The sequence below is a fragment of the Salvelinus fontinalis genome, chromosome 2 (assembly GCF_029448725.1).
Source record: "Salvelinus fontinalis isolate EN_2023a chromosome 2, ASM2944872v1, whole genome shotgun sequence".
NCBI classification, from domain to species: Eukaryota; Metazoa; Chordata; class Actinopteri; order Salmoniformes; family Salmonidae; genus Salvelinus; species Salvelinus fontinalis.
In genome coordinates this window covers 22,633,052-22,654,693 of record NC_074666.1, presented here as the reverse complement: position 1 = coordinate 22,654,693, position 21,642 = coordinate 22,633,052, and the positions used below count along the sequence as shown (strand labels likewise).

The 21,642-nt window shown below is 44.1% G+C and overlaps 1 protein-coding gene across 1 annotated transcript; it reads right to left on the bottom strand.

Annotated features, from left to right (window-relative positions):
* Window positions 1-14,951: 14,951 nt before the first annotated feature.
* On the bottom strand, window positions 14,952-18,170 carry LOC129868650 (galactosylceramide sulfotransferase-like). Its single transcript, XM_055942818.1, has 3 exons — window positions 17,932-18,170; window positions 17,430-17,586; window positions 14,952-17,280 (listed from the first exon to the last, which is right to left on the bottom strand). The coding sequence occupies exons 1-3, from the start codon at window positions 18,083-18,085 to the stop codon at window positions 16,128-16,130; spliced, it is 1,464 nt and encodes a 487-aa protein (XP_055798793.1). The 5' UTR covers window positions 18,086-18,170; the 3' UTR covers window positions 14,952-16,127.
* Window positions 18,171-21,642: the final 3,472 nt, after the last annotated feature.

Below are 21,642 nucleotides of genomic sequence, written 5' to 3'. Positions count from 1 at the left end.
ATTCATTGACTACCGCTCAGCGTTCAACACCATAGTGCCCTCATAGCTCATCACTAAGCTAAGGACCATGGGACTAAACACCTCCCTCTGCAACTGGATCCTGGACTTCCTGACGGGCCGCCCCCAGGTGGTAAGGGTAGGTAACAACACATCCGCCACAATGATCCTCAACACGGGGGCCCATCAGGGGTGCGTGCTCAGTCCCCTCCTGTACTCCCTGTTCACTCATGACTGCACGGCCAGGCACGACTCCAACAACATCATTAAGTTTGCTGATGACTCAACAGCGGTAGGCCTGATCACCAACAATTACAAAACAGCATATAGGGAGGAGGTCAGAGACCTGGCCATGTGGTGCCAGGACAACAACCCCTACCTTAATGTGATCAAGACAAAGGAGATGATTGTGGACTACAGGAAAAGGAGGACCGAGCACGCCCCCATTCTCACCAACAAGGCTGTAGTGGAGCAGGTTGAGAGCTTCAAGTTCCTTGGTGTCCACCTCACCAACAAACTAACATGGTCCAAGCACACCAAGACAGTCGTGAAGATGGCATGACAAAACCCATTCCACCTCAGGAGGCTGAAAAGATTTGTCATGGGTCCTCAGATCCTCAAAAGGTTCTACAGCTGCACCATCGAGAGCATCCTGACGGGTTGCATCACTGCCTAGTATGAACACTGCTCAGCCTCCGACCACAAGGCGCTGCAGAGGGTAGGCTTCTAAACAGCTTCTAGCCCAAGCCATGAGACTACTGAACATCTAATCAAATGGCTACCCAGACTATTTGCAACCCCCCTTTACGCTGCTGCTACTCTCTGTTATTATCTATGCATAAGTCACTTTAATAACTCTACTTACATGTATATATTACCTCAATTACCTCGACTAACCGGTGCCCCCGCACATTGACTCTGTACCGGTACCCCCGGTATATAGCCTCGCTATTGTTATTTTACTACTGCTTTAATTATTTGTTACTTTTCTATTTTTCTTTAGGTATTTTTCTTAAAAATGCATTTTTGGTTTGTAAGTATGCATTTTACTGTAAGGTCTACACCTGTTGTATGCCGCTGCTGTGACTATTTTGATTTGATTTGGTAGGCCTGATCAAGGATGAGACAGCCTATAGGGAGGAGGTCAGAGACCTGGCATTGTGGTGCCATGTCAACAACCTCTCCCTAAACGGGTGCTAGACAAAGTGGAGTATCGTGGACTACAGGAAAAGGAGGGCAGAACACGCTTCCATTCACATCGATGGGGCTGTAGTGTTTGAAGTTCCTTGGTGTCCACATCCCCAACAAACTATTATGGTCCAAACACACCAAGAACGTTGTGAAGAGGGCACGACCATGCCTTTTCCCCCTCAGGAGTCCCCAGAGTAAATACTTTCTTAACTTCTTTTAGTAAATACTTTCTTAACACTTATTTTTTTAACTGCATTGTTAGTTAAGGGCTTGTAAGTAAGCATTTCACTGTTGTTTTCAGCTGATGTGACAAATCCATTTTGATTTGATTTTTGGTGTGTTGGCCGTACCCACCAATTTACAACACCTGATATTAATAATAGCTTGTTTCTTTTGAAATGGGGTCTGTTTGAATAGACCAAAATTAACAGCTTTGCATGAGTTTAAAGAAAACATTGCATTCTAGTTCCATCCTGGTGGTGCAGTGGATTAATTCCATGGATAGAGAACAAAATATCATAGGTTTGACTATTTATTGTCGCTTTGCCACAAAAAAAATGATTAATGCGTAAGCAAATTAATTTCCATGTCTCCTATCTGTGATTTGTGTTCAAAACAATTAACCTAAGCGAGCAGTGTTATTCAGTAAAAGCTATTAAAAAACTCAAAATTACATATAATTTCTGTTCTCAGAACATTAATAAAACCTCCCAGGAAAACTTTCAGGGAACCATAGTAAAACGTTCTCAGAACCTCCCTGCAACCTAAAAATGAAAGTTCCCAGAACAGGTTAAATGTTCACTTCCATTCTCAGAATGCTTAAAAAAACGTTCAGTTTTACCAATCATGAAACGTATGGCTTAGTTCCCAGAACCAATGGGAAACCAGAACGTACATTCCCACAACTTCCAAGGATCCAGATGTACTAACTGGAAACCTATGTCATTTGCTAGGTTATTGTTATCTTTGCGCTGTTAAAAATAGTATTTTACCGGAATTAAAGTAATATACCGGAGACACAACTCTCATCTGGCTATACCTCCTGAACAGGGCTAACAATATATTTTATTTTGATATTTCAGGTTCACCATCAGCAAAAATGTTTGTAGTTTTGCTTTAAACAATCAGTGTACATGGTCATTTTTACATATACATTTTTTACATATTACATATAAGTTGATCATTTCATAACGAGGACAAAAATCCCTTTTGTGAGGCGCACTGCATAGACGAAGAGGAGAATTGAAGATCTCTCCCTAAAAACTTCCAAACGGTCAAAACCATTCGATTTTGAGATGGGGGTGAAATCCAAGGTATTGCTATATATTAATTGGCTATGTCATAGTTCATTTGTAAACAAAACATTTGATATATTACTAGCTCAATCACTTAATCTGCAAAAATGACAAGTTAATTAGTGGGTGATGGTAATTTCTGAACGAAATTGGAGGGACAAAAAACATAGGCTACATTGAATTGTATTGCATCGAACCAAATCACATCGACTCATTCTCTAATCAAACTAAATCGCACTGAATCGTTTGAAACTAAAACTTATCGTAAAAATGATCGTTCCATGTACAGTATGTTATACCCATGTATCATATTCCACGTATCGATTCGTCTTGAAAGGGAAAGATGCTAGTCCCTAGATTGGGGGTTCCAAAGGGCGGCGCACAATTCATTGTAAATAAAAATTTGTTCTTAACTGACTTGCCTAGTTAAATAAAAAATATATTCAAAAAATAGCATGATCTCTTTATTACCACCAATAAAATAGCATAGATACAATACTTATAGGGTTCGATTTAATTCCGTGAACACTCCATCATCAACACAACGCTGTTCATCTGTGGTCAATGTGAGTCTGACCAGTGAACACCCAGCAATAATATACATTTCACTATGGCTTGGCAGATTACAGTTCCTTCAGGTGTTATTTACACACACTTAAAAGGAAATCAACAATATCTGCAAGTGTCGGAATTGAAATGAACTGGTTATGCAGAGGCAAGTCATCAGTGACTCTGTCAGGGAATCTTCTTATCTGTGTCACTCACCCTGCGCACGTTCCCTGTCTCTCTTCTCTGAGCAAAGGATCACAGCCACCTGTCAACAGCTCTGTGTTACCAGCAGCTCTGTGTTACCACCAACTCTGTGTTACCAGCAACTGATACTATTCATATTTACCAAACTGACATAACAAAATGTCACTTGTATGGCGTTTGACATCTGTTGGAAGCAGTAGAACTTCCAATCTTACCAAACAGAAAAAGTTACAGTATATGAATATCAAGGTCCATGGACGTGAAGGAGTATACACAAAAGAATACAGAGATAGACATTGATAGAGATTCAGGAAATTAGATATAAATGTGAACTGAATAGATATGACTACTAGAGAATAGAGGGAATAGGTGTGAATGCTGGAATGAGGTGAGATATGAGTGCAAACGAGTGCAAACTGAATAGATACAGATGTAGGATCTTAATTTGAGCCAGTTTGCTACAGCAGGTAAATAATCCTGCAGCAACAGGATATGTGATTTATTGTGTGGATTATTATTAATGGACATTTATTGTTGGGCTTGAAAACATTTTCATTAGGTCAAATCAAGTCTGACATTTTAAAGTGGAAATTGCAAACTTTAGAAGCCTTTTTCAAACCTTGTATACACAAGTTTGCATTTCCTGCTGTGCAGAAATATTCTCAGCAACAAAATAGTGTTGAAAATAAGATCCTACATCTGTATGAGCACCATTGTTCTGGAATGGATCTGAACCCAGAGATGCAGGAGTGATTTCTGACACTATAATGCAGTGATGAATATTAAAAACAACATCTACAGAGAGTAAACATTGTGGGCTCTCTCACCCACTCAACAGCCTCACCAATTTCGCTCATTTAATCAAATTGTTTTTTATCCGCCTCTCCAGCTTGATCCACTGAGTTCAGCTTCACAGCTCTTTAAGGAGCATCTATTAACCAAAATAAAAGGAATCCACGAGTCATGTCATCTAGAGAAAAAATGGGAATAGTAATTTGTTGAAAAGCAGAGAATTAACTCAATTTACTACAAAAAAAGACCCTGATGCATAACGAATGCAGGCATAAAATTAACCTATAGTGACTAATTTGAAACAAATAACTCTTAATAAATGTAAAATGAGTGTGATTATTTGGTTGTCCCCCTTTTAGATTTGATCATCTGTTGCAAATTTTGTGCTGTGTCTAATTGATCGATGTTGGCAATTAAGCAGGTCTTTCTAGGGCTGTCGGTTGATCCATGTCCTCCATTGATTTTCTGCCTGATACAGTTTAATGCAACAACAAAGGAAGATGGCGGAAGGTCAGCCTTTCCTCAGGTAACAGGTTAAGAGCGGAGTACAGTGCATTCGGAAAGTATTCAGAACCCTTGACTTTTTCTAAATTTTGTTACGTTACAGCCTTATTCTAGAATTGATTAAATACTTTCTTCCCTCATCAAGCTACACACAATACCCCATAATGACAAAGCGAGAAAAACGGAAATACCTTATTTAGATACGTATTCAGACCCTTTGCTATGAGATTCAAAATGTAGCTCATGTGCATCCTGTTATCTTTCCGAGTTGGTCCTGCCGTACATACCTACACGTACGCTACGGTCACAAGACGCAGGCCTCCTAATTGTCCCTAAAATTTCTAAGCAAACAGCAGGAGGCAGGGCTTTCTCCTATAGATCTCCATTTTTATGGAACAGTCTGCCTACCCATGTGAGAGACGCAGACTCAGTCTCAACCTTTAAGTCTTTACTGAAGACTTATCTCTTCAGTAGGTCATATGATTGAGTGTAGTCTGGCCCAGGAGTGTGAAGGTGAACGGAAAGGCTCTGGAGCAACGAACCGCCCTTGCTGTCTCTCCAGGGCCGGTTTCCCCTCTCTCCACTGGGATTCTCTGCCTCTAACCCTGTTACTGGGGCTGAGTCACTGGCTTGCTGGTGCTCTTTCATGCCGTCCCTAGGAGGGGTGCGTCACTTGAGTGGGTTGAGTTACTGACGTGAACTTCCTGTCTGGGTTGGCGCCCCCCCTTGGTTGTGCTGTGGTGGAGACCTTTGTGGGCTATACTCGGCCTTGTCTCAGGATTGTAAGTTGGTGGTTGAGGATATCCCTCTAGTGGTGTGGGGGCTGTGCTTTGGCAGAGTGGGTGGGGTTATATCCTTCCTGTTTGGCCCTGTCCGGGGGTTTCTTCGGATGGGGCCACAGTGTCTCCTGACCGCTCCTGTCTCAGCCTCCAGTATTTATGCTGCAGTAGTTTATGTGTCGGGGGGCTAGGGTCAGTTGGTTATACCTGGAATACTTCTCCTGTCTTATCCAGTGTCCTGTGTGAATTTAAGTATGCTCTCTCTAATTCTCTCGTTCTCTCTTTCTCTCTGAGAACCTGAGCCCTAGGACCATACGTCAGGACTACCGGGCATGCTGACACCTTGCTGTCCCCAGTCCGCCCGGCCTTGCTGCTATTCCAGTTTCAACTGTTTCTGCCTGCGGTTACGAAACCCCTACCTGTCCCAGACCTGCTTTTTTCAACTCTTAATGATCGGCTATGAAAAGCCAACTGAGATTTATTCCTGATTATTATTTGACCATGCTTGTCATTTATGAACATTTTGAAAATCTTGGCTCTCTCTAATTTTCTCCTTCTCTCTTTCTCTCGGAGGACCTGAGCCCTAGGACCATACGTCGGGACTACCGGCCGTGGTGACTCCTTAATGCCCCCAGTCCGCCTGGCCTTGCTGCTATTCCAGTTTCAACTCTTCTGCCTGTGGTTATGGAACCCCTACCTGTCCCAGACCTGCTGTTTTCAACTCTTAATGATCGGCTATGAAAAGCCAACTGAGATTTATTCCTGATTATTATTTGACCATGCTTGTCATTTATGAACATTTTGAAAATCTTGGCTCTCTCTAATTTTCTCCTTCTCTCTTTCTTTCTCTCGGAGGACCTGGGCCCTAGGACCATGCGTCGGGACTGCCGCCCGTGGTGACTCCTTGCTGTCCCCAGTCCGCCTGGCCTTGCTGCTATTCCAGTTTCAGCTGTTCTGCCTGCGGTTATGGAACCGCCACCTGTCCCAGACCTGTTGTTTTTCAACTCTTAATGATCAGCTATGAAAAGCCAACTGAAAATTATTCATGATTATTATTTGACCATGCTTGTCACTTATGAACATTTTTGAACATCTTGGCATAGTTCTGTTATAATCTCCACCCGGCACAGCCAGAAGAGGACTGGCCACCCCTCATAGCCTGGTTCCTCTCTAGGTTTCTTCCTAGGTTTTGGCCTTTCTAGGGAGTTTTTCCTAGCCACCGTGCTTCTACACCTGCATTCTAGCTGTTTGGGGTTTTAGGCTGGGTTTCTGTACAGCACTTCGAGATATTATCTGATGTACGAAGGGCTATATAAAATAAAATTGATTGATTGATTGATTTTCATTGATCATCCTTGAGATGTGTTTCTGTGTTTCTACAACTTGATTGAAGTCCACCTGTGGTAAATTCAATCGATTGGTCTTGATTTGGAAAGGCACACACCTGTCTATATAAGGTCACACAGTTGACAGTGCATGTCAGAGAAAAAACCAAGCCATGAGGTCGAAGGAGCTGTCCGTAGAGCTCCGATACAGAATTGTGTCAAGACACAGATCTGGGGAAGGGTACCAAAACATTTCTGCAGCGTTGAAGGTACCCAAGAACATAGCGGCCTCTATAATTCTTAAATGGAAGAAGTTTGGAAAAACCAAGACTTCCTAGAGCTGGGTGCCTGGCCAAACTGAGCAATCGGGGGAGCTCTAGAGGTCCTCTGTAGAGATGGGAGAACCTTCCAGAAAGACAACCATCTCTGCAGCACTCCACCAATCAGGCCTTTATGATAGAGTGGCCAGACAGAAGCCACTTCTCAGGAAAAGGCACATAACAGCCCGATTGGAGTTTGCCAAAAGGCACCTATAGACTCTCAGATCATGAGAAACAAGATTCGCAGGTCTGATGAAACCAAGATTGAACTCTTTGAATGCCAAGCGTCACGTCTGGAGGAAACCTGGCACCATCCCTACGGTGAAGCATGGTGGTGGCAGCATCATGCTGTGGGATGTTTTTCAGCAGAAGGGACTGGGAGACTAGTCAGGATCGAGGGAAATATGAACAGAGCAAAGTATAGAGAGATCCTTGATGAAAATCTGCTCCAGAGTGTTCACAACCTCAGACTGGGGCGAAGGTTCACCTTCCAACAGGACAATGACCCTAAGCACACAGCCAAGACAACGCAGGAGTGGCTTCAGAACAAGTCTCTGAATGTCCTTGAGTGACCGTCAGAGCCCAGACTTGAACCCGACTGAACATCGCTGGAGAGACCTGAAAATAGCTGTGCAGTTACACTCCCTATCCAACAAGACAGAACTTGAGAGGATCTGCAGAGAAGAATGGGAGAAACTCGACAAATGCAGGTGTATCTAGCTTGTAGCATCATATCCAAGAATACTCAAGGCTGTAATTGCTGCTAAAGGTGCTTCAACAAAGTACTGAGTAAAGGGTCTGAATAACTACAGTACCAGTCAAAGTTTGTACACACCTACTCATTCAAGGGTTTTTCTTTATTTGTGCTATTTTCTACATTGTTGTCACACCAGCCTTAGCTTTGGCTCCCCCTCCTGTCCAGCTCAGACGTTTCCCGCGTCGCTGGCCCTCTAGCTGCTGCCGAACCTACTGCTGGCAAATACCCTTCACTTATCAACCCCGGACTTGTCTCGTCATCATTACACACACCTGGTTCCAATCCCCACTCTATCACTGTGTCACATAGCTAGGAGTGGTGGGTGTGGAGTCAGGCGCAGAGAGCAGAGGTTTCGGGAAAAAAAAACATTTATTTCGGTAAGTAAATGGTCAAGCCAAAACAAGAGACGAAAATAATGACTGACCCAAAACAGGACACCAAACAGTCCGGAAAATACAAAACATAACCATCCACAAATAAAACAGAGAACAAGCCCGCACAAAAGCAGGCGGGCATAAAAGGCTTAAATAGCCCTGAAACAACCCCCAAACAAGAAACAGGTGAAACCAATACAGACATAACCAACAGAAAAAGAAAAGGGAATCGGTGGCAGCTAGTAGACCGATGACGACGACCGCCGAGCGCCGCCCGAACAGGAGGAGGAGCCACCTTCGGTAGAAGTCGTGACACACTGTATATATATACTCCCTCTGCCATTAGTTTTTTATTGGTCATTGTAAATGATACTTGTTTTCCTGAGAGGAATCTCTCCTACTATTTCCAGAATACTTTATATTTTGCACTTTAGGTTTGCCCTTTGCCTTTCTGTTTATGAAGATATATTTTGAGCGTTTGGGTTTCGTCCCGCTTTGTTCTATGGTGCTTAAATAAATTCAGTAGTTCTAAACCTGCGATTGCCTCCTGCCTACTACTCTCTACACCAGTGACAGAATGACCGACCCAAGAAAACAGGAAGCAGCAGGACATCCCGGCCTCTCCGCTGTAGGAGCAAAGCACCGCCACCCACAACTCGTTTCTGGAGCGCCTCGGAACTGCCATGGACCAGATGCTCCGTTCCAAGGCGTTCCGGGCCGTACGCCAACTGCATGTTACATAACCACCTTCCCAGCTCCCCGCAGTCATTCCAGCCACCCCAACATCATCTACATCACCCGGTAAGATCAGCAACGTCCAGCTGCCCATCCCGGATCGGTTTGACGGCACCCCAGCTCATTGTAGGGGGTGTCTCCTGCAGTGTGACCTCCACCTGGCCCGTCATGCCGGGATGGCCTCCAAGAAGGACAAGGTGGCTTTGCTGATCTCGGTGCTGACAGGCCGGGCTCTGGAGTGGGCGCACGCCGTCTGGGAAAGGGACGAACCAGAAGTGCAGTCCTATGAGCACTTCATCCAACTCTTCTGTGCCATCTTCAACCACCCTACAGAGGGCCGAGAGGGAGGTGAGCGTCTCCTCCGTCTAGACCAGGGGTCCAGGATCACGTCGGAGTACGCTCTGGATTTCCGGACGGTGGCTGCGTCCACTGCCTGGAACGACCAGGGCATGTTGATGATTTTCCGCAGCGGGCTACAGGTGGACATCCAGACCGAGCTGGCCTGTAGAGATGATGACCTCACGCAGGACCAGCTCATCACCATGGCCATCCGCCTGGATAATCTCCTGCATGCCCGTCGTCGCCCATACCGGGGATTCGGGTCTCTCCCAGGAGCCTCCAGCGAGACTGAGCCCATGGAGGTTGGCACGACGCATCTTCCCCCTGAGGAAAGTCAATGCCGCTGTCAACAGGGTCTCTGCTCCTACTGCATGGAGTCGGACCACCCCTGGAACACCTGTCCCAGAAGAAGAACCAGGCGAGGAAGCGACAGGCCGAGGAGCGCTCCTGCACCTTCTCAGGTAGACGTGGATGTGCCTTGCTCCTCTCTGTCCACCAAGCACGTCCTCCTCCCTGTCACCCTCCCTGGCTATCCTGGCCCCCCACTGAGTTCTGCCCTAGTGGACTCAGGTGCTGCAGGCAATTTCCTAGACCGGTCAGTGGCCTTATCATTACGCATTCCTCTAGTCCCTTTACAACCCCCTATCCCAGTCCTTCCCTAGACAACCGTCCCCTAGGATAAGGACTGGTGTGCCAGACCACGATTCCCATTTCCCTCACAGTTACTCACAACCACCATGAACGCAAAACTTTCCTCATCTTAGACTCTCCTTAACACCCCATAGTTTTAGGTTTCCCCTGGTTACAGTTGCATAACCCCAGTATATCGTGGACAGAGCGCAGGTTGTTGGGTTGGTCGCAGGAGTGTCAGGGGAGGTGTCTCTCTGTCAATCTGTGCCACAACTGTGGAAAGTCTGGACCATGCCACCCACGTCCCTATCCCAGAGGAGTATCGGGACCTACAGGTGGCCTTTGTGAAGACTCGTGCCACGTGCCTGCCCCCTCATCTCCCATGGGACTGCACTATCGGCCTCCTGCCTGGTTGTACCCTCCTGCGGGGTCACATCTACCCTCTCCCGCATGCAGAGACCGAATCCATGGAGGCCTACGTCCAGGAAGCACTGGCCCAAGGATTCATCCGTCCGTCCACCTCTCTGGCCGCCTACAGCTTCTTTTTCGTGAAGGAGGGAGGTCTCCGCCCCTGTATCGATTACCGGACACTGAATAAGGCAACTGTTAAATTCAGTTTTCCCTTACCTCTCATACCCACTGTGATCGAACAGATGCACAATTCTAAGTACTTTACCAAATTGGATTTACACAGTGCCTAGAACCTGGTGCACATCAGAGAGGGGGATGAATGGAAGACCGCCTTCAGCACCTGGCACTACGAATACAGGGTAATGCCCTACAGCCTGACAAATGCACCCTCTGTGTTTCAAGCCTTCCTTAACAAGGTGTTTAGAGACATGTTGGGTCGCTGTGTAGTGGTGTACATAGATGACATCTTGGTGTACTCCACTACACGCGAGCAACATGTCTCTCATGTCAGGTCCGTTTTGGAGAGGCTGATAGGGTATCACCTGTACTCCAAGGTGGATAAGTGCCTTTTCTTTCAGCAGGCGGTCTCCTTCCTGGGCATCGGATATCCACCGCGGGAGTGGAGATGGAAGAGCAGAGCGTCAGTGCAGAACGGTCGTGGCCCGTTCCATCCAACATCAAGGCGAGCTTCCTTGGTTTTGCCAACTATTTCAGGCGCTTCATTAGGGATTTCAGCACAGTGGTTGCCCCTCCCACCTCCCTCCTGAAGGTTGGTCCTCGACAGCTGCGCTGGACTGGGGAGGCCAACAAAGCCTTCCGTGCTCTAAAGGAACATTTTACAATTGCACCTGTTCTGGCTCACCCTGACCCTTCTCTGCCCTTCATCGTGGAGGTGAACGCCTCAGAGGTTGGCGAAGGGGCTGTTCTCTCCTAACGAACTGGATCGGCACCTAAACTCCATCAATGCGCCTTCTACCCTCTACCCAATTATGACTTGGGCGATCGTGAGTTGTTGGCTGGACGGACCACAGGAACTTGGAGTACATTTGAGCAGCGAAGAGGCTGAACCCGCGTCAGGCTAGATGGACCCTATTCTTTTCCAGGTTTGACTTTACACTCTTCACTATTATTCTACAATGTAGAAAATAGTACAAATAAAGAAAAAACCCTTGAATAAGTAGGTGTTATAAAACTTTTGACCGGTAGTGTACATTGATGGCAGCCACAATCTATCTGCAATATTAAAGCTGATCTCCCCCCCCCACATTTTTTTTTAAATACAAGAGTGTAGTATAGGAAACTGGTCACTTCATCATCATGCCTCACACACAATGCCTGACAGTGACAGATGTGTTCAAGTTCATGCTTAATCCAAATTTGAATGTGTATTAACTATTAAGATGTTATGGACACACATGAAATACACTATATGGCCAAAAGTATGTGGACACTTGCTGAAACAGGAAAGGACTTTCCCCAAACTGTTACCACAGACCGTTGTTCCTCCTCCACCAAACTTTACAGTTGGCACTTTGCATCAGGGCAGGAGCGTTCTCCTGGCATCCGCCAAACCCAGAATCAGCCGTCGGACGGCCAGGTGGTTAAGCGTAATTCTTCACTCCAGAGAACGCGTTTCCACTTCTCCAGAGTCTAATAGCGGTGAGCTTCACACCACTCCAGCCGGGAGGGGAGGGGTGGGAGGGGAGGGAGAGGGTGAGAGCATGCAAACTGCAGGCTGAATAAACAAAATATACACACCCATGTAGTCATGATTATTACCTTGTCTGTGTTTTGAGCATCTATGAATCCCAGTTTACCACCAAGATATATTTGTATCATGAGACAACTGTAGTGGGCTGGACACTGCATGTTTCCATGGTAACCAGCTCACAAAATGAGTTTGTCTTCTCCCAACTTCCTTGTTGCAATACTATAGATCCCAGGAGATGGAGTCCGATACAGTCTTCTCATTACAGAGGCCAGGGTCTACTTCCCTTCACAACCATTAATAGTATTTTATCAAACTATCCACGTAGGATTATCAGACTGCACCAGTGGGTTTAAGTGGGATGAGTGAGAGGGACCCTCTTTTAGTGGAGTTTCACCATACATGTCATGGCTGCACATTTTTACCACCCCCAATATGAACTTAAGTTTTACAATTTAGTTAAACAAATGTATGTATATGGTTTTATTATGCTATAAACCAGTTAGAACATTTTTGTCTGAATCAGATTCTGCATGGTGTTTATGGGTCTTCATTATGAAGGTGCTTTACTGCCCTCTAGCAGCCAACAAATACACTACCGTTGTCATACAGCATTTGATATCACCTTGATAACAACCAAGCCACTAACGAAATTGTCCCATAATTGAAATGTATACCTCATTTCCAGCTACAGCTCTATCTGTATCAACAGCTGCAGTGCAATTGGAGATTTATCAGACAGAATGACTTTCAATTACTCTAGTTCAACACTGGCTTAGTTTGTTGCAGACTGCAATATGTGCACAGCTTCTGTCTGCCATTGAGAAGTATCCTCATTAAACAGTTATGTGGGCTTAATCTTCTTTCTCTCATTAGTGGGACAAAATAGTGTATTGCAAACGAACTGAATCTATGCATCATTAACTAGCACTGGAAATTGTAAGGGACCTCACGATACGATATCAGGATAAGTTACCGCCCACAAGGAACGGGATACGGACATGGACAAGAAAGCCCACTACGACCTCTAACGAGAGGAAACATGCAAAAGGAAATTATGGGAGGAAGAAGGAATACTACCTATTACACCGGCTTCGACACTCGTTGTATGTGGTAGGGCTTGCAAACGCTAACAAATTTCAAAGAGAAAGCCACGCACGACTTTAACACATCATCAAGTTTGTTGACGACACAACGGTGGTGGGCCTGATCACCGACAGCGATGAGACAGCCTACAGGGCGGAGGTCAGAGACTTAGCAGTGTGGTGCCAGGACAATAACGTCTCCCTCGACGTCATTAAGACCAAGGAGCTGATCGTGGACTACAGGAGCAATAGGGGAGAGTGCGTCGACATCGACAGAGAGCTTCAAGTTCTTTGGCATCCATATCAATAAGGACTAACATGGTCCAGACACACCCGTACAATCGTGAAGAAGGCTTTTTCCCTCAGGAGGCTGAAAATATTTGGCATAAACCCTCGGACAATAAAAAGTTATACACCATCGAGAACATCCTGACAGGCTGGATCACCGCTTGATATGGCAAATGCACCACCCTCGACCGCAAAGCGCTATAGAGGGTGATGCAGACAGCCCACCATATCACTGAGGCCGAGCTCCCTGCCATCCAGGACCCCTACATGAGGCAGGTCAGAGGCCCAAAAAATTGTCAAAAACTCCCGCCACCCAATCCATAGACTGTTCACTCTGCTAGCGTCCGGCAAAAGGTACCGGAGCATTGGCTGTCGGACCAACAGGCTCCGAGGTAGCTTCTACCCCAAGGTATAAGACAGCTAAATAGTTAATTAAATGGTTACCCGGACTATCTGCACTGACCCTGTGCAAACTCACAAGACAAGACTATATATACACACTATATACACTCACACACACATACCGACACAACGCAAACACACATACACACGTACACACACTTTTACACTCATCATATGCTGCTGCTACTCTGTTCTTAATTGTAGTCTTATTATGATCTAACCTAGTCACTTTACTCTGTCTTCATGTACACACTTTACCTCAAATACCTTATTATTATCTAACCTAATGCCTAGTCACTTTACCCTGTCTTCATGTACACACTTTACCTCAAATACCTTATTATTATCTAACCTAATGCCTAGTCACTTTACTCTGTCTTCATGTACACACTTTACCTCAAATACCTTATTATTATCTAACCTAATGCCTAATCACTTTACTCTGTCTTCATGTACACACTTTACCTCAAATACCTTATTATGATCTATCCTGATGCCTAGTCACTTTACTCTGTCTTCATGTACACACTTTACCTCAAATACCTTATTATGATCTATCCTGATGCCTAGTCACTTTACTCTGTCTTCATGTACACACTTTACCTCAAATACCTTATTATTATCTAACCTAATGCCTAATCACTTTACCCTGTCTTCATGTTCACACTTTACCTCAAATACCTCTTACCTCTGCACATTGATCTGGTACTGGTACTCTCTGTATATAGCTTAATTCTTGTGTATTTTATTCCTCTCGTGTTATTACTTTTTACTATTATTTTTTTACTCTGCATCGGTGGGAAAGGCTCGTAAGCAAGCATTTCACGATAATGTATACACCCGTTTTATTCGGCGCATGTGACAAATAAAATTATATTTTGATTTGATACTTAGGTGCTGATACGATATGTATTGCAATTCTCACGATTGAATATGTATTGCGATTTGATACTGTGTTTTTATTGTGATTTGACGTTCCAAGCATATTGCTCACTGTATGTCTGCTGCAGAGAGAGAGAGAACATGAGAAAATTTGTACTAAAAGTGCTGAAAACATGTTGGCTCACTATAAAGAAGATGGAGAACAAGCTATAGGATGAAAAAATACCAGTTTTGGTGGAAGCATGACTCATTTAGAAAATAATAATGACCAAAGCACTTGAACCATGCCCTGTTTTAATGAACATCGACTGTCATTACAATTGTGAATGAAGATGTTCACACTAATTTATACGCTTTTATACTGAATAACATACTTTGGCATCTTCAGTATGAGAGGAGGGGATAAAGGATTTCATGCAGGCTTCAAGAGTCAAGCTCTGAGAGTAATATGCTGACTTAGAAAAAACGAATATGTACAATTTAGAGATTAATCAGCACATAGCTGTTATGATCCTCTCTTCCACTTATACATCAATGCAATAAGATAGCACTGCATAAGGAGTCAGTCACAAAGTGTATCTTTATTTGCAACCCCAAGTTGTTTAACACCCCTACAGTTGATATCCAAGCCTCCGTGAAAATCGAATTAGCATAATAAAAAATTTGCCATCAAAATACGTCTGTTTAAGCTAGAAATAAGTTTTTTTGCAATCCACCGCATCTGCCAATGGCGGCCTTCCACATCTGCGGTGGAAGGTGGTCGAGCTACAGCAGTGTTTGTCAGACCATGAGACATCCCAAAAATTGGTCTTCTCACCAAAACGTCAGTAGCATCCGAACAGTTTGGCCTACAAACTAATATGACCACTCTGAAAAAATTTGACTCACAAAAACGGTGGTGTTCTCCGTTTTGCTCTATGACCCCCACAAGCGTCATGGCACTCGTCTGAATTCAGTAACGCCGATCTGCCAACTTCTGTCTGTAGCGTCCAAACAGTTTGGGCTACACACGAATATGACCCCTCTATGGAAAGGTGAGACTCATAAACACGTACATGTTGTTTTGCTCTAGGATGCCCACAAGCCTCACGGGACTCGTCTGAAGGTAGCCCGGTAGCAGTTGAAAAAAATGTATGGAAGTCAGTGGAGGCTGCTGAGGGGAGGATAGCTCATAATAATGGCTGGAAGGAGGTCAATGGAACAGGGAAACCACGTGTTTGATGTGTTTAGTATCAAACATGTGAGTCTCACATGTGTTTGGTATCAGCAGCCTCCACTGATGATATAGGACAGACATAGGACAAACACTTTAAAACAAACTTCCTTATGATTTATTTTTAACTATCTGTTTTTCCATGTATGAATCTGTCATTCAATGTGTTGCTATGGGCTAATAGCAATAAGGCCAAAGGGCTTCTACAATTTAAAATCAAATAGCTAAATCATCCTTGGTATGATCATAAAAAAACGATTCCATATATTATACTAGTAGCACCCCCCACAGCCCTAGCTTATATTCTTAAGGATTAATCCAAATTGTTCCCATAAATTAGTTTGTAGCTAGAATATAGTATCCTTTAACCAACCCCATAATCTTGTGAGCCACAAGTTGACCCCTAGCTCTGATAGGTACTGTATTTCAGGTGTGAGCATTTTCCGACAGAGTTCCCTGTATTTGGGGTCAATGTTTTTCCTTAAATTGTAACCCAGGATGAAGTTCTCTCCAACTGGCTGCCAGGGAAGCAGATCTGTGTCCCGAATCAGCCCAGCCTCCACTGCTCCCCCACCCTCAATGCACATGGCAGCCATTTCTGCATTCCTCCTCCTCAGCTCTTTCACTTCCTGCTCCATCCGTGTCCACCCGTATGCCTCCACCTTGGCCCAGAATGTGGCGTTAAAGTGCTGGTAGAGCCTCCAGTCGGCCCCGTTCCACTCCCGGGCCTTGGCCTTTAGCTCAGGGGTCAGTCGTGACACAGATGAGTCCTTGCGGGCATTGAGCTTGAAGAACAGCATATCTTCCATCGTCCAGCAGAGTGTATCTTTCAGCAGGATGAGAGACTCCTCAAAATGCTCCGCCATCAGGACCAGCTGGAAGCGTTGGGACAAGGTCTGAATACCCCTCTCCACCAGAGGGTGGTCCGGCTCTAAGTTGTTATCAAATCCAAAGTCAAAGAAGAGCAGGTTCTTGAGGTAGAATGAGTTGTAGCTCCTTGGGGTGTAGTAGTTCATGGGTTCACGCAGAAACTCAGCCAGTTTGCTATCTCCGTGGATCCCCCAGGTGAGGGGAATCGCTCGGCTGTAATAATGGAAGGATGACTCAAACAACTCCGCCGGGTCTCGTAGGATGGTGAAATAGGGAGCGTCTGCTGGGAGGAGCTTTGCCACCTCATGCCCATTAAAGCGCATGTGGTTACATAAGATGTTGAAACATACCCCAGGCTGGTAGTCTTTGACCTGGGAGCAAAGGAAAGGGGATGGGTAGAAGAAGTCATTGCGACCTTTAGGAAAGGCAAACTTTAAACCGTGCTTCTCACCGAAGCGGAAGATGATGTTGAGTAATGTGCTGCTGGCAGTCTTGTGGGTCTTCATGAACATGAGGTCCACCTTGGGCACACACTCCCCTGACAGACTTGTTCTGCTTTGAGAGTAGTTGGTCAAATTGTGGACCCATATTTGAGACAAGTGGTGAGAACATGACAGAGCCACTGTAACCCTGTAGAGCAAAGGTGAAAAAAGAGTAAACTGACATTTATTTTACATTTTATGTTACCTATTTATGTCAAATGAATTGATTTAAAAGTAAATCACATCGTATAGCAAATAATAGATGTATTTCACAACAAAAGTCCAGCATACACTTACTTTTGTTGATTGACTTGTTGGACTGCTGGGGTAGATAAGCAGTGCAATACCACCATGAAACTGGTCAATAGAACTCCTACAGCCAGTCTTCTTGCTATTGACTTGCAACGTCTTTTCCTCACACCAAAACCAAGCATTCCTGCAACGTCAAGCCAACCTGGAATGAAAGGCAGAGTTGACGCAGATGTCAAAGTGAACTGTTCTTTGTCATCAAGTGGTTTGGGCTCTACTCATTTGCCTAATTAATAGGCACATATTGTGTGAAATTAGTCCCATGAGCACTTTTCCATACACATGCTCCCGTCACAATATTTATGGAAACGCACAGCCTGTTCCAGTCACCCTTATGGAAATCTCTCTGAATATGATTAAATGTATCTATTAACCCTGAGTAATGTCATGGGAAAAAACAAATAAAATGGCCAATCTGTGTAGAAGACAGTCATCATGAATAATGTTTTTTGCCATACTGTAGCTATATAATAAAGAAGTCCGTACTTACTATAATGATTGGAACAGGTACTCTTCACAGGTATTTCATGGCCATCACAGACATTGTACGAACAAAATATAATTTGAATAGCAGTGAATCTTGTGGTAAAACACAAAATTGGTAAAACAATGTGGTAAAACAATGCAGGGAAATAGAAAACCATCTAGCGAAAGAAGAGATAGTCTGATAAGCCCCAAGAGAGGGAACGTGTCATCCTTTTTCCAAACAACAAGACACTGCCCCCATGTTTACACATCAAACATGTTTAAGCTTTTGACCTTTTCCTTTCACAGCAGGAACAATCTGAGGACTTGGAAAAATGCCCTTGATATATATATATATATATATATATATATATATATATATATATATACATATAGTGATCTCCAAAAGTATTGGGACGGTGACACATGTTTTGTTGTTTTGGCTTCTACATGAATGTGGCTGCTACCATGATTACGAAGTACTGAATGAATCGTGAATAATGCGTGAGAAAGTTACAGACTCATAAATATTGTAACGACCCTGGGTTTATAAGTTCGAGACCTACTCACTGCCTGTTTAATTACAATATCATACCCCCCAAAATGCTAACCTCTCCTGTTGTTATTGTAATGGTGAGAGGTTAGCATGTCATGGGGATTTGATATTTGTTCGTCTGTAACTTTCTCACTCATCATTATTTACAATTCATTCAAGATTATCCATGAGCATGGTTGCATTCACAACAATGTAGACGTTTTAGCAGGGATGCAAACTAGTCACCTTTCGGCGAAATTCCCCGTTTTGAATCCAAAATAGGTAACCTGCGTGATTCATGTAGATCCGATGAGAAAAGTTTTTTTGGGGGGTGATGCACGTTTGGCGCAATATTGGCTGTATCCAAGGCTCAACAGTCGTTCACATAGCAACAGAACGCAGCACGCGACTAAAGAGAAGAGACAACCAACTTGCTAGTGACAGCATCAGCGCGCGCACTAGAAAGCTACAGCAGCGCGTCCACTGAACGAAAACGACGTGGTAGGTGAGAAGCCTGACTACGGGGGTGAGAATGTGATGAATGAAGCGTACTTCATGAGCTATAACCGAAAAACAACTGGCATTTGGAAAGTTTGAGGTGAGGGAGCAAGTGTGGTGGATCAATAATTGTTAGCATTGTTAATTTTCAGAATGAGAGAATTATGTGAAAATGAGGCGTTGCTTGTTGAACAAGTGGATTCAGGGATGAATTGGAGCTTGAGCTGGGCCTGGTTTAAACTGGATGTCACTATAGAGGTGTAAGGAACACAACACACTTTCCCTCTTTCTCACTTTTTCAATGCTGTAGATAAAAAGGGGTATGCCAGGTTTACTCTGCCTGAAAGAGATCAATTATGCCAACAAAGGGTTTCATGCTCTGCTGCTGGCACATTGTAGAACAGATGTCAACAGGCAGAAAGTGTACAATGTAATAACGTGCAGTGTAGCTCAAAGCTATTGCTTTTGTTGTGTTGAACTTGATATACAGTTGTGTGTGTGTGTAGTGGGGGGGGGGGGTCTTTTAGTTTTTGCTCAGTGAACGTTATTTTTGCACACATAGCCTTGTGCACTTGATCGATGTCTGCTACAGTGGCCACAATAGTATAGAAAAATAGAATGCCTGTTTCATTCTATTTCTACTTTAAGATCTTTTTTCCCCAAGTGCAATATTTAGATGTGTGTGGTCACAAGCGTTCTATTATGAAGGCTGTCATGGCTAACTACAATATTAGTGTATTGTTTTTTTCTCTGGACTTGAGTGTCATTTGCAGTAAAGTCTAGGCAACAAATAACATTGGATTGCTTTCCTACATTTTTTTTGTTGCTGTGAGTTCAGTGGCGATTTTAGCATGTAAATCTTGGTCGCCAACACAAAAAAAGTGGGATGCCTGCCAGCAAAGCCACTACACAACACAATACATTAATTGCACTATAACGGTGACAAACGATGCCCACAAACAGTTAGGCCCTACATAAAGCTGTCCCAAAAGCAGTCCCAACACCTTACCTCTGCTACACCTGGCTATCAGCAGAGCCTTGTCTGGCAGCGAAACAGTTCATTCAGCCTCATTTACTGCCTTTAAAAAAAACTTAGCTGATGTGGCTGACTTGCTTAAATAAATGTGGTTTCTACTGACAATTGAGATGTACAAACTATGGTATAAGGGGACGACAAGTGGATAAAAGGCAATCTGTAATTTCGATTAAGACATTAATGAGCGAGCGACGACGGACGTAGTCAATAACTATTTGTTCAGCACTTTTGAAATGTACAGCAACAGAATTCAGAACATGGGCCGTTCTTGCAGTCAGAACCGTAGGATAAATAAATGGGGCATATAAACAGACAATGAAAGCTCTTACAATATTCAGTGATTACATTTCTCTAAAACAGGTAATAGGCACCACCAAATTAGAACAGTAGGCAAAATTAAGAGGTGAATATAGGCCAAATTATTAGGGTGAAGCATATTGAATGCCGCTTGGGTCTTTGTATATGTCAAATAACACAATTCACAACACATTTGTGGCCTGCTGGAGGTCATTTTGCAGGGCGCTGGCAGTGCACCTCCTTGCACAAAGGCGGAGGTAGCGGTCCTGCTGCTGGGTTGTTGCCCTCCTACGGCCTCCTCCACGTCTCCTGATGTACTGGCCTGACTCCTGGTAGCGCCCCCATGCTCTGGACACTACGCTGACAGACACAGCAAACCTTTTTGCCACAGCTCGCATTGATGTGCCATTCTGGATGAACTGCACTACCTAAGCCACTTGTGTGGGTTGTAGACTCCGTCTCATGCTACCACTAGAGTGAGCGCACCGCCAGCATTCAAAAGTGACCAAAACATCAGCCAGGAAGAATAGGAACTGAGAAGTGGTCTGTGGTCACCACCTGCAGAACCATTCCTTTTTTGGGGGTGTCTTACTAATTGCCTATAATTTCCACCTTTTGTCTATTCCATTTGCACAACAGCATGTTAAATGTATTGTCAATCAGTGTTGCTTCCTAAGTGGACAGTTTGATTTCACAGAAGTGTGATTGACTTGGAGTTACATTGTGTTGTTTAAGTGTTCCCTTTATTTTTTTGAGCAGTGTATATTTATATATTTTTTTTTTTACATAGTTTGCAAACTGATAAGTGACATGTATTAATGCCAAAATAACATGCAAAACAGGCAAGGCCAAACCTTTTTTTTCTATATACAAATTTTTGTAATGCTTTTTATTTTACCTGAATGACGGGTCGGCACTGTGAGTTACATGCTGACCAGACCGGACACGTCGCGTGCGCGAGCGTCGCAAAATAAATTTAGAAATCCATGTTATTCAATTATTGCACCAACACTGCTTGCGCGTGGCAACGAGCATCTGTGACACCAAGGGCTAAAAGAGATGTCGTTCCTATTTCTGACGTAGATCGCGCTGCAAGTCCTGCCTCTCCCATCTCCTCATTGGTTTATAGAAGCAGGTACCCACGTGCCATCTCCTCATTGGTTTATAGAAGCAGGTACCCACATGCCATCTCCTCATTGGTTATATCCACGTGGGTGATAGAAAGACGAACTGTTTTGCCGGTAGTCGTGGTAATACAATGAAAGTTTAGATGCGATCACCATATAATTTAAACGATGAAAAAGCCTGGAAGGAGGAGAGATGATTAGAAACGATTCGGTTGGCCGTGTTATGTGTGGACTCAGGAGTGT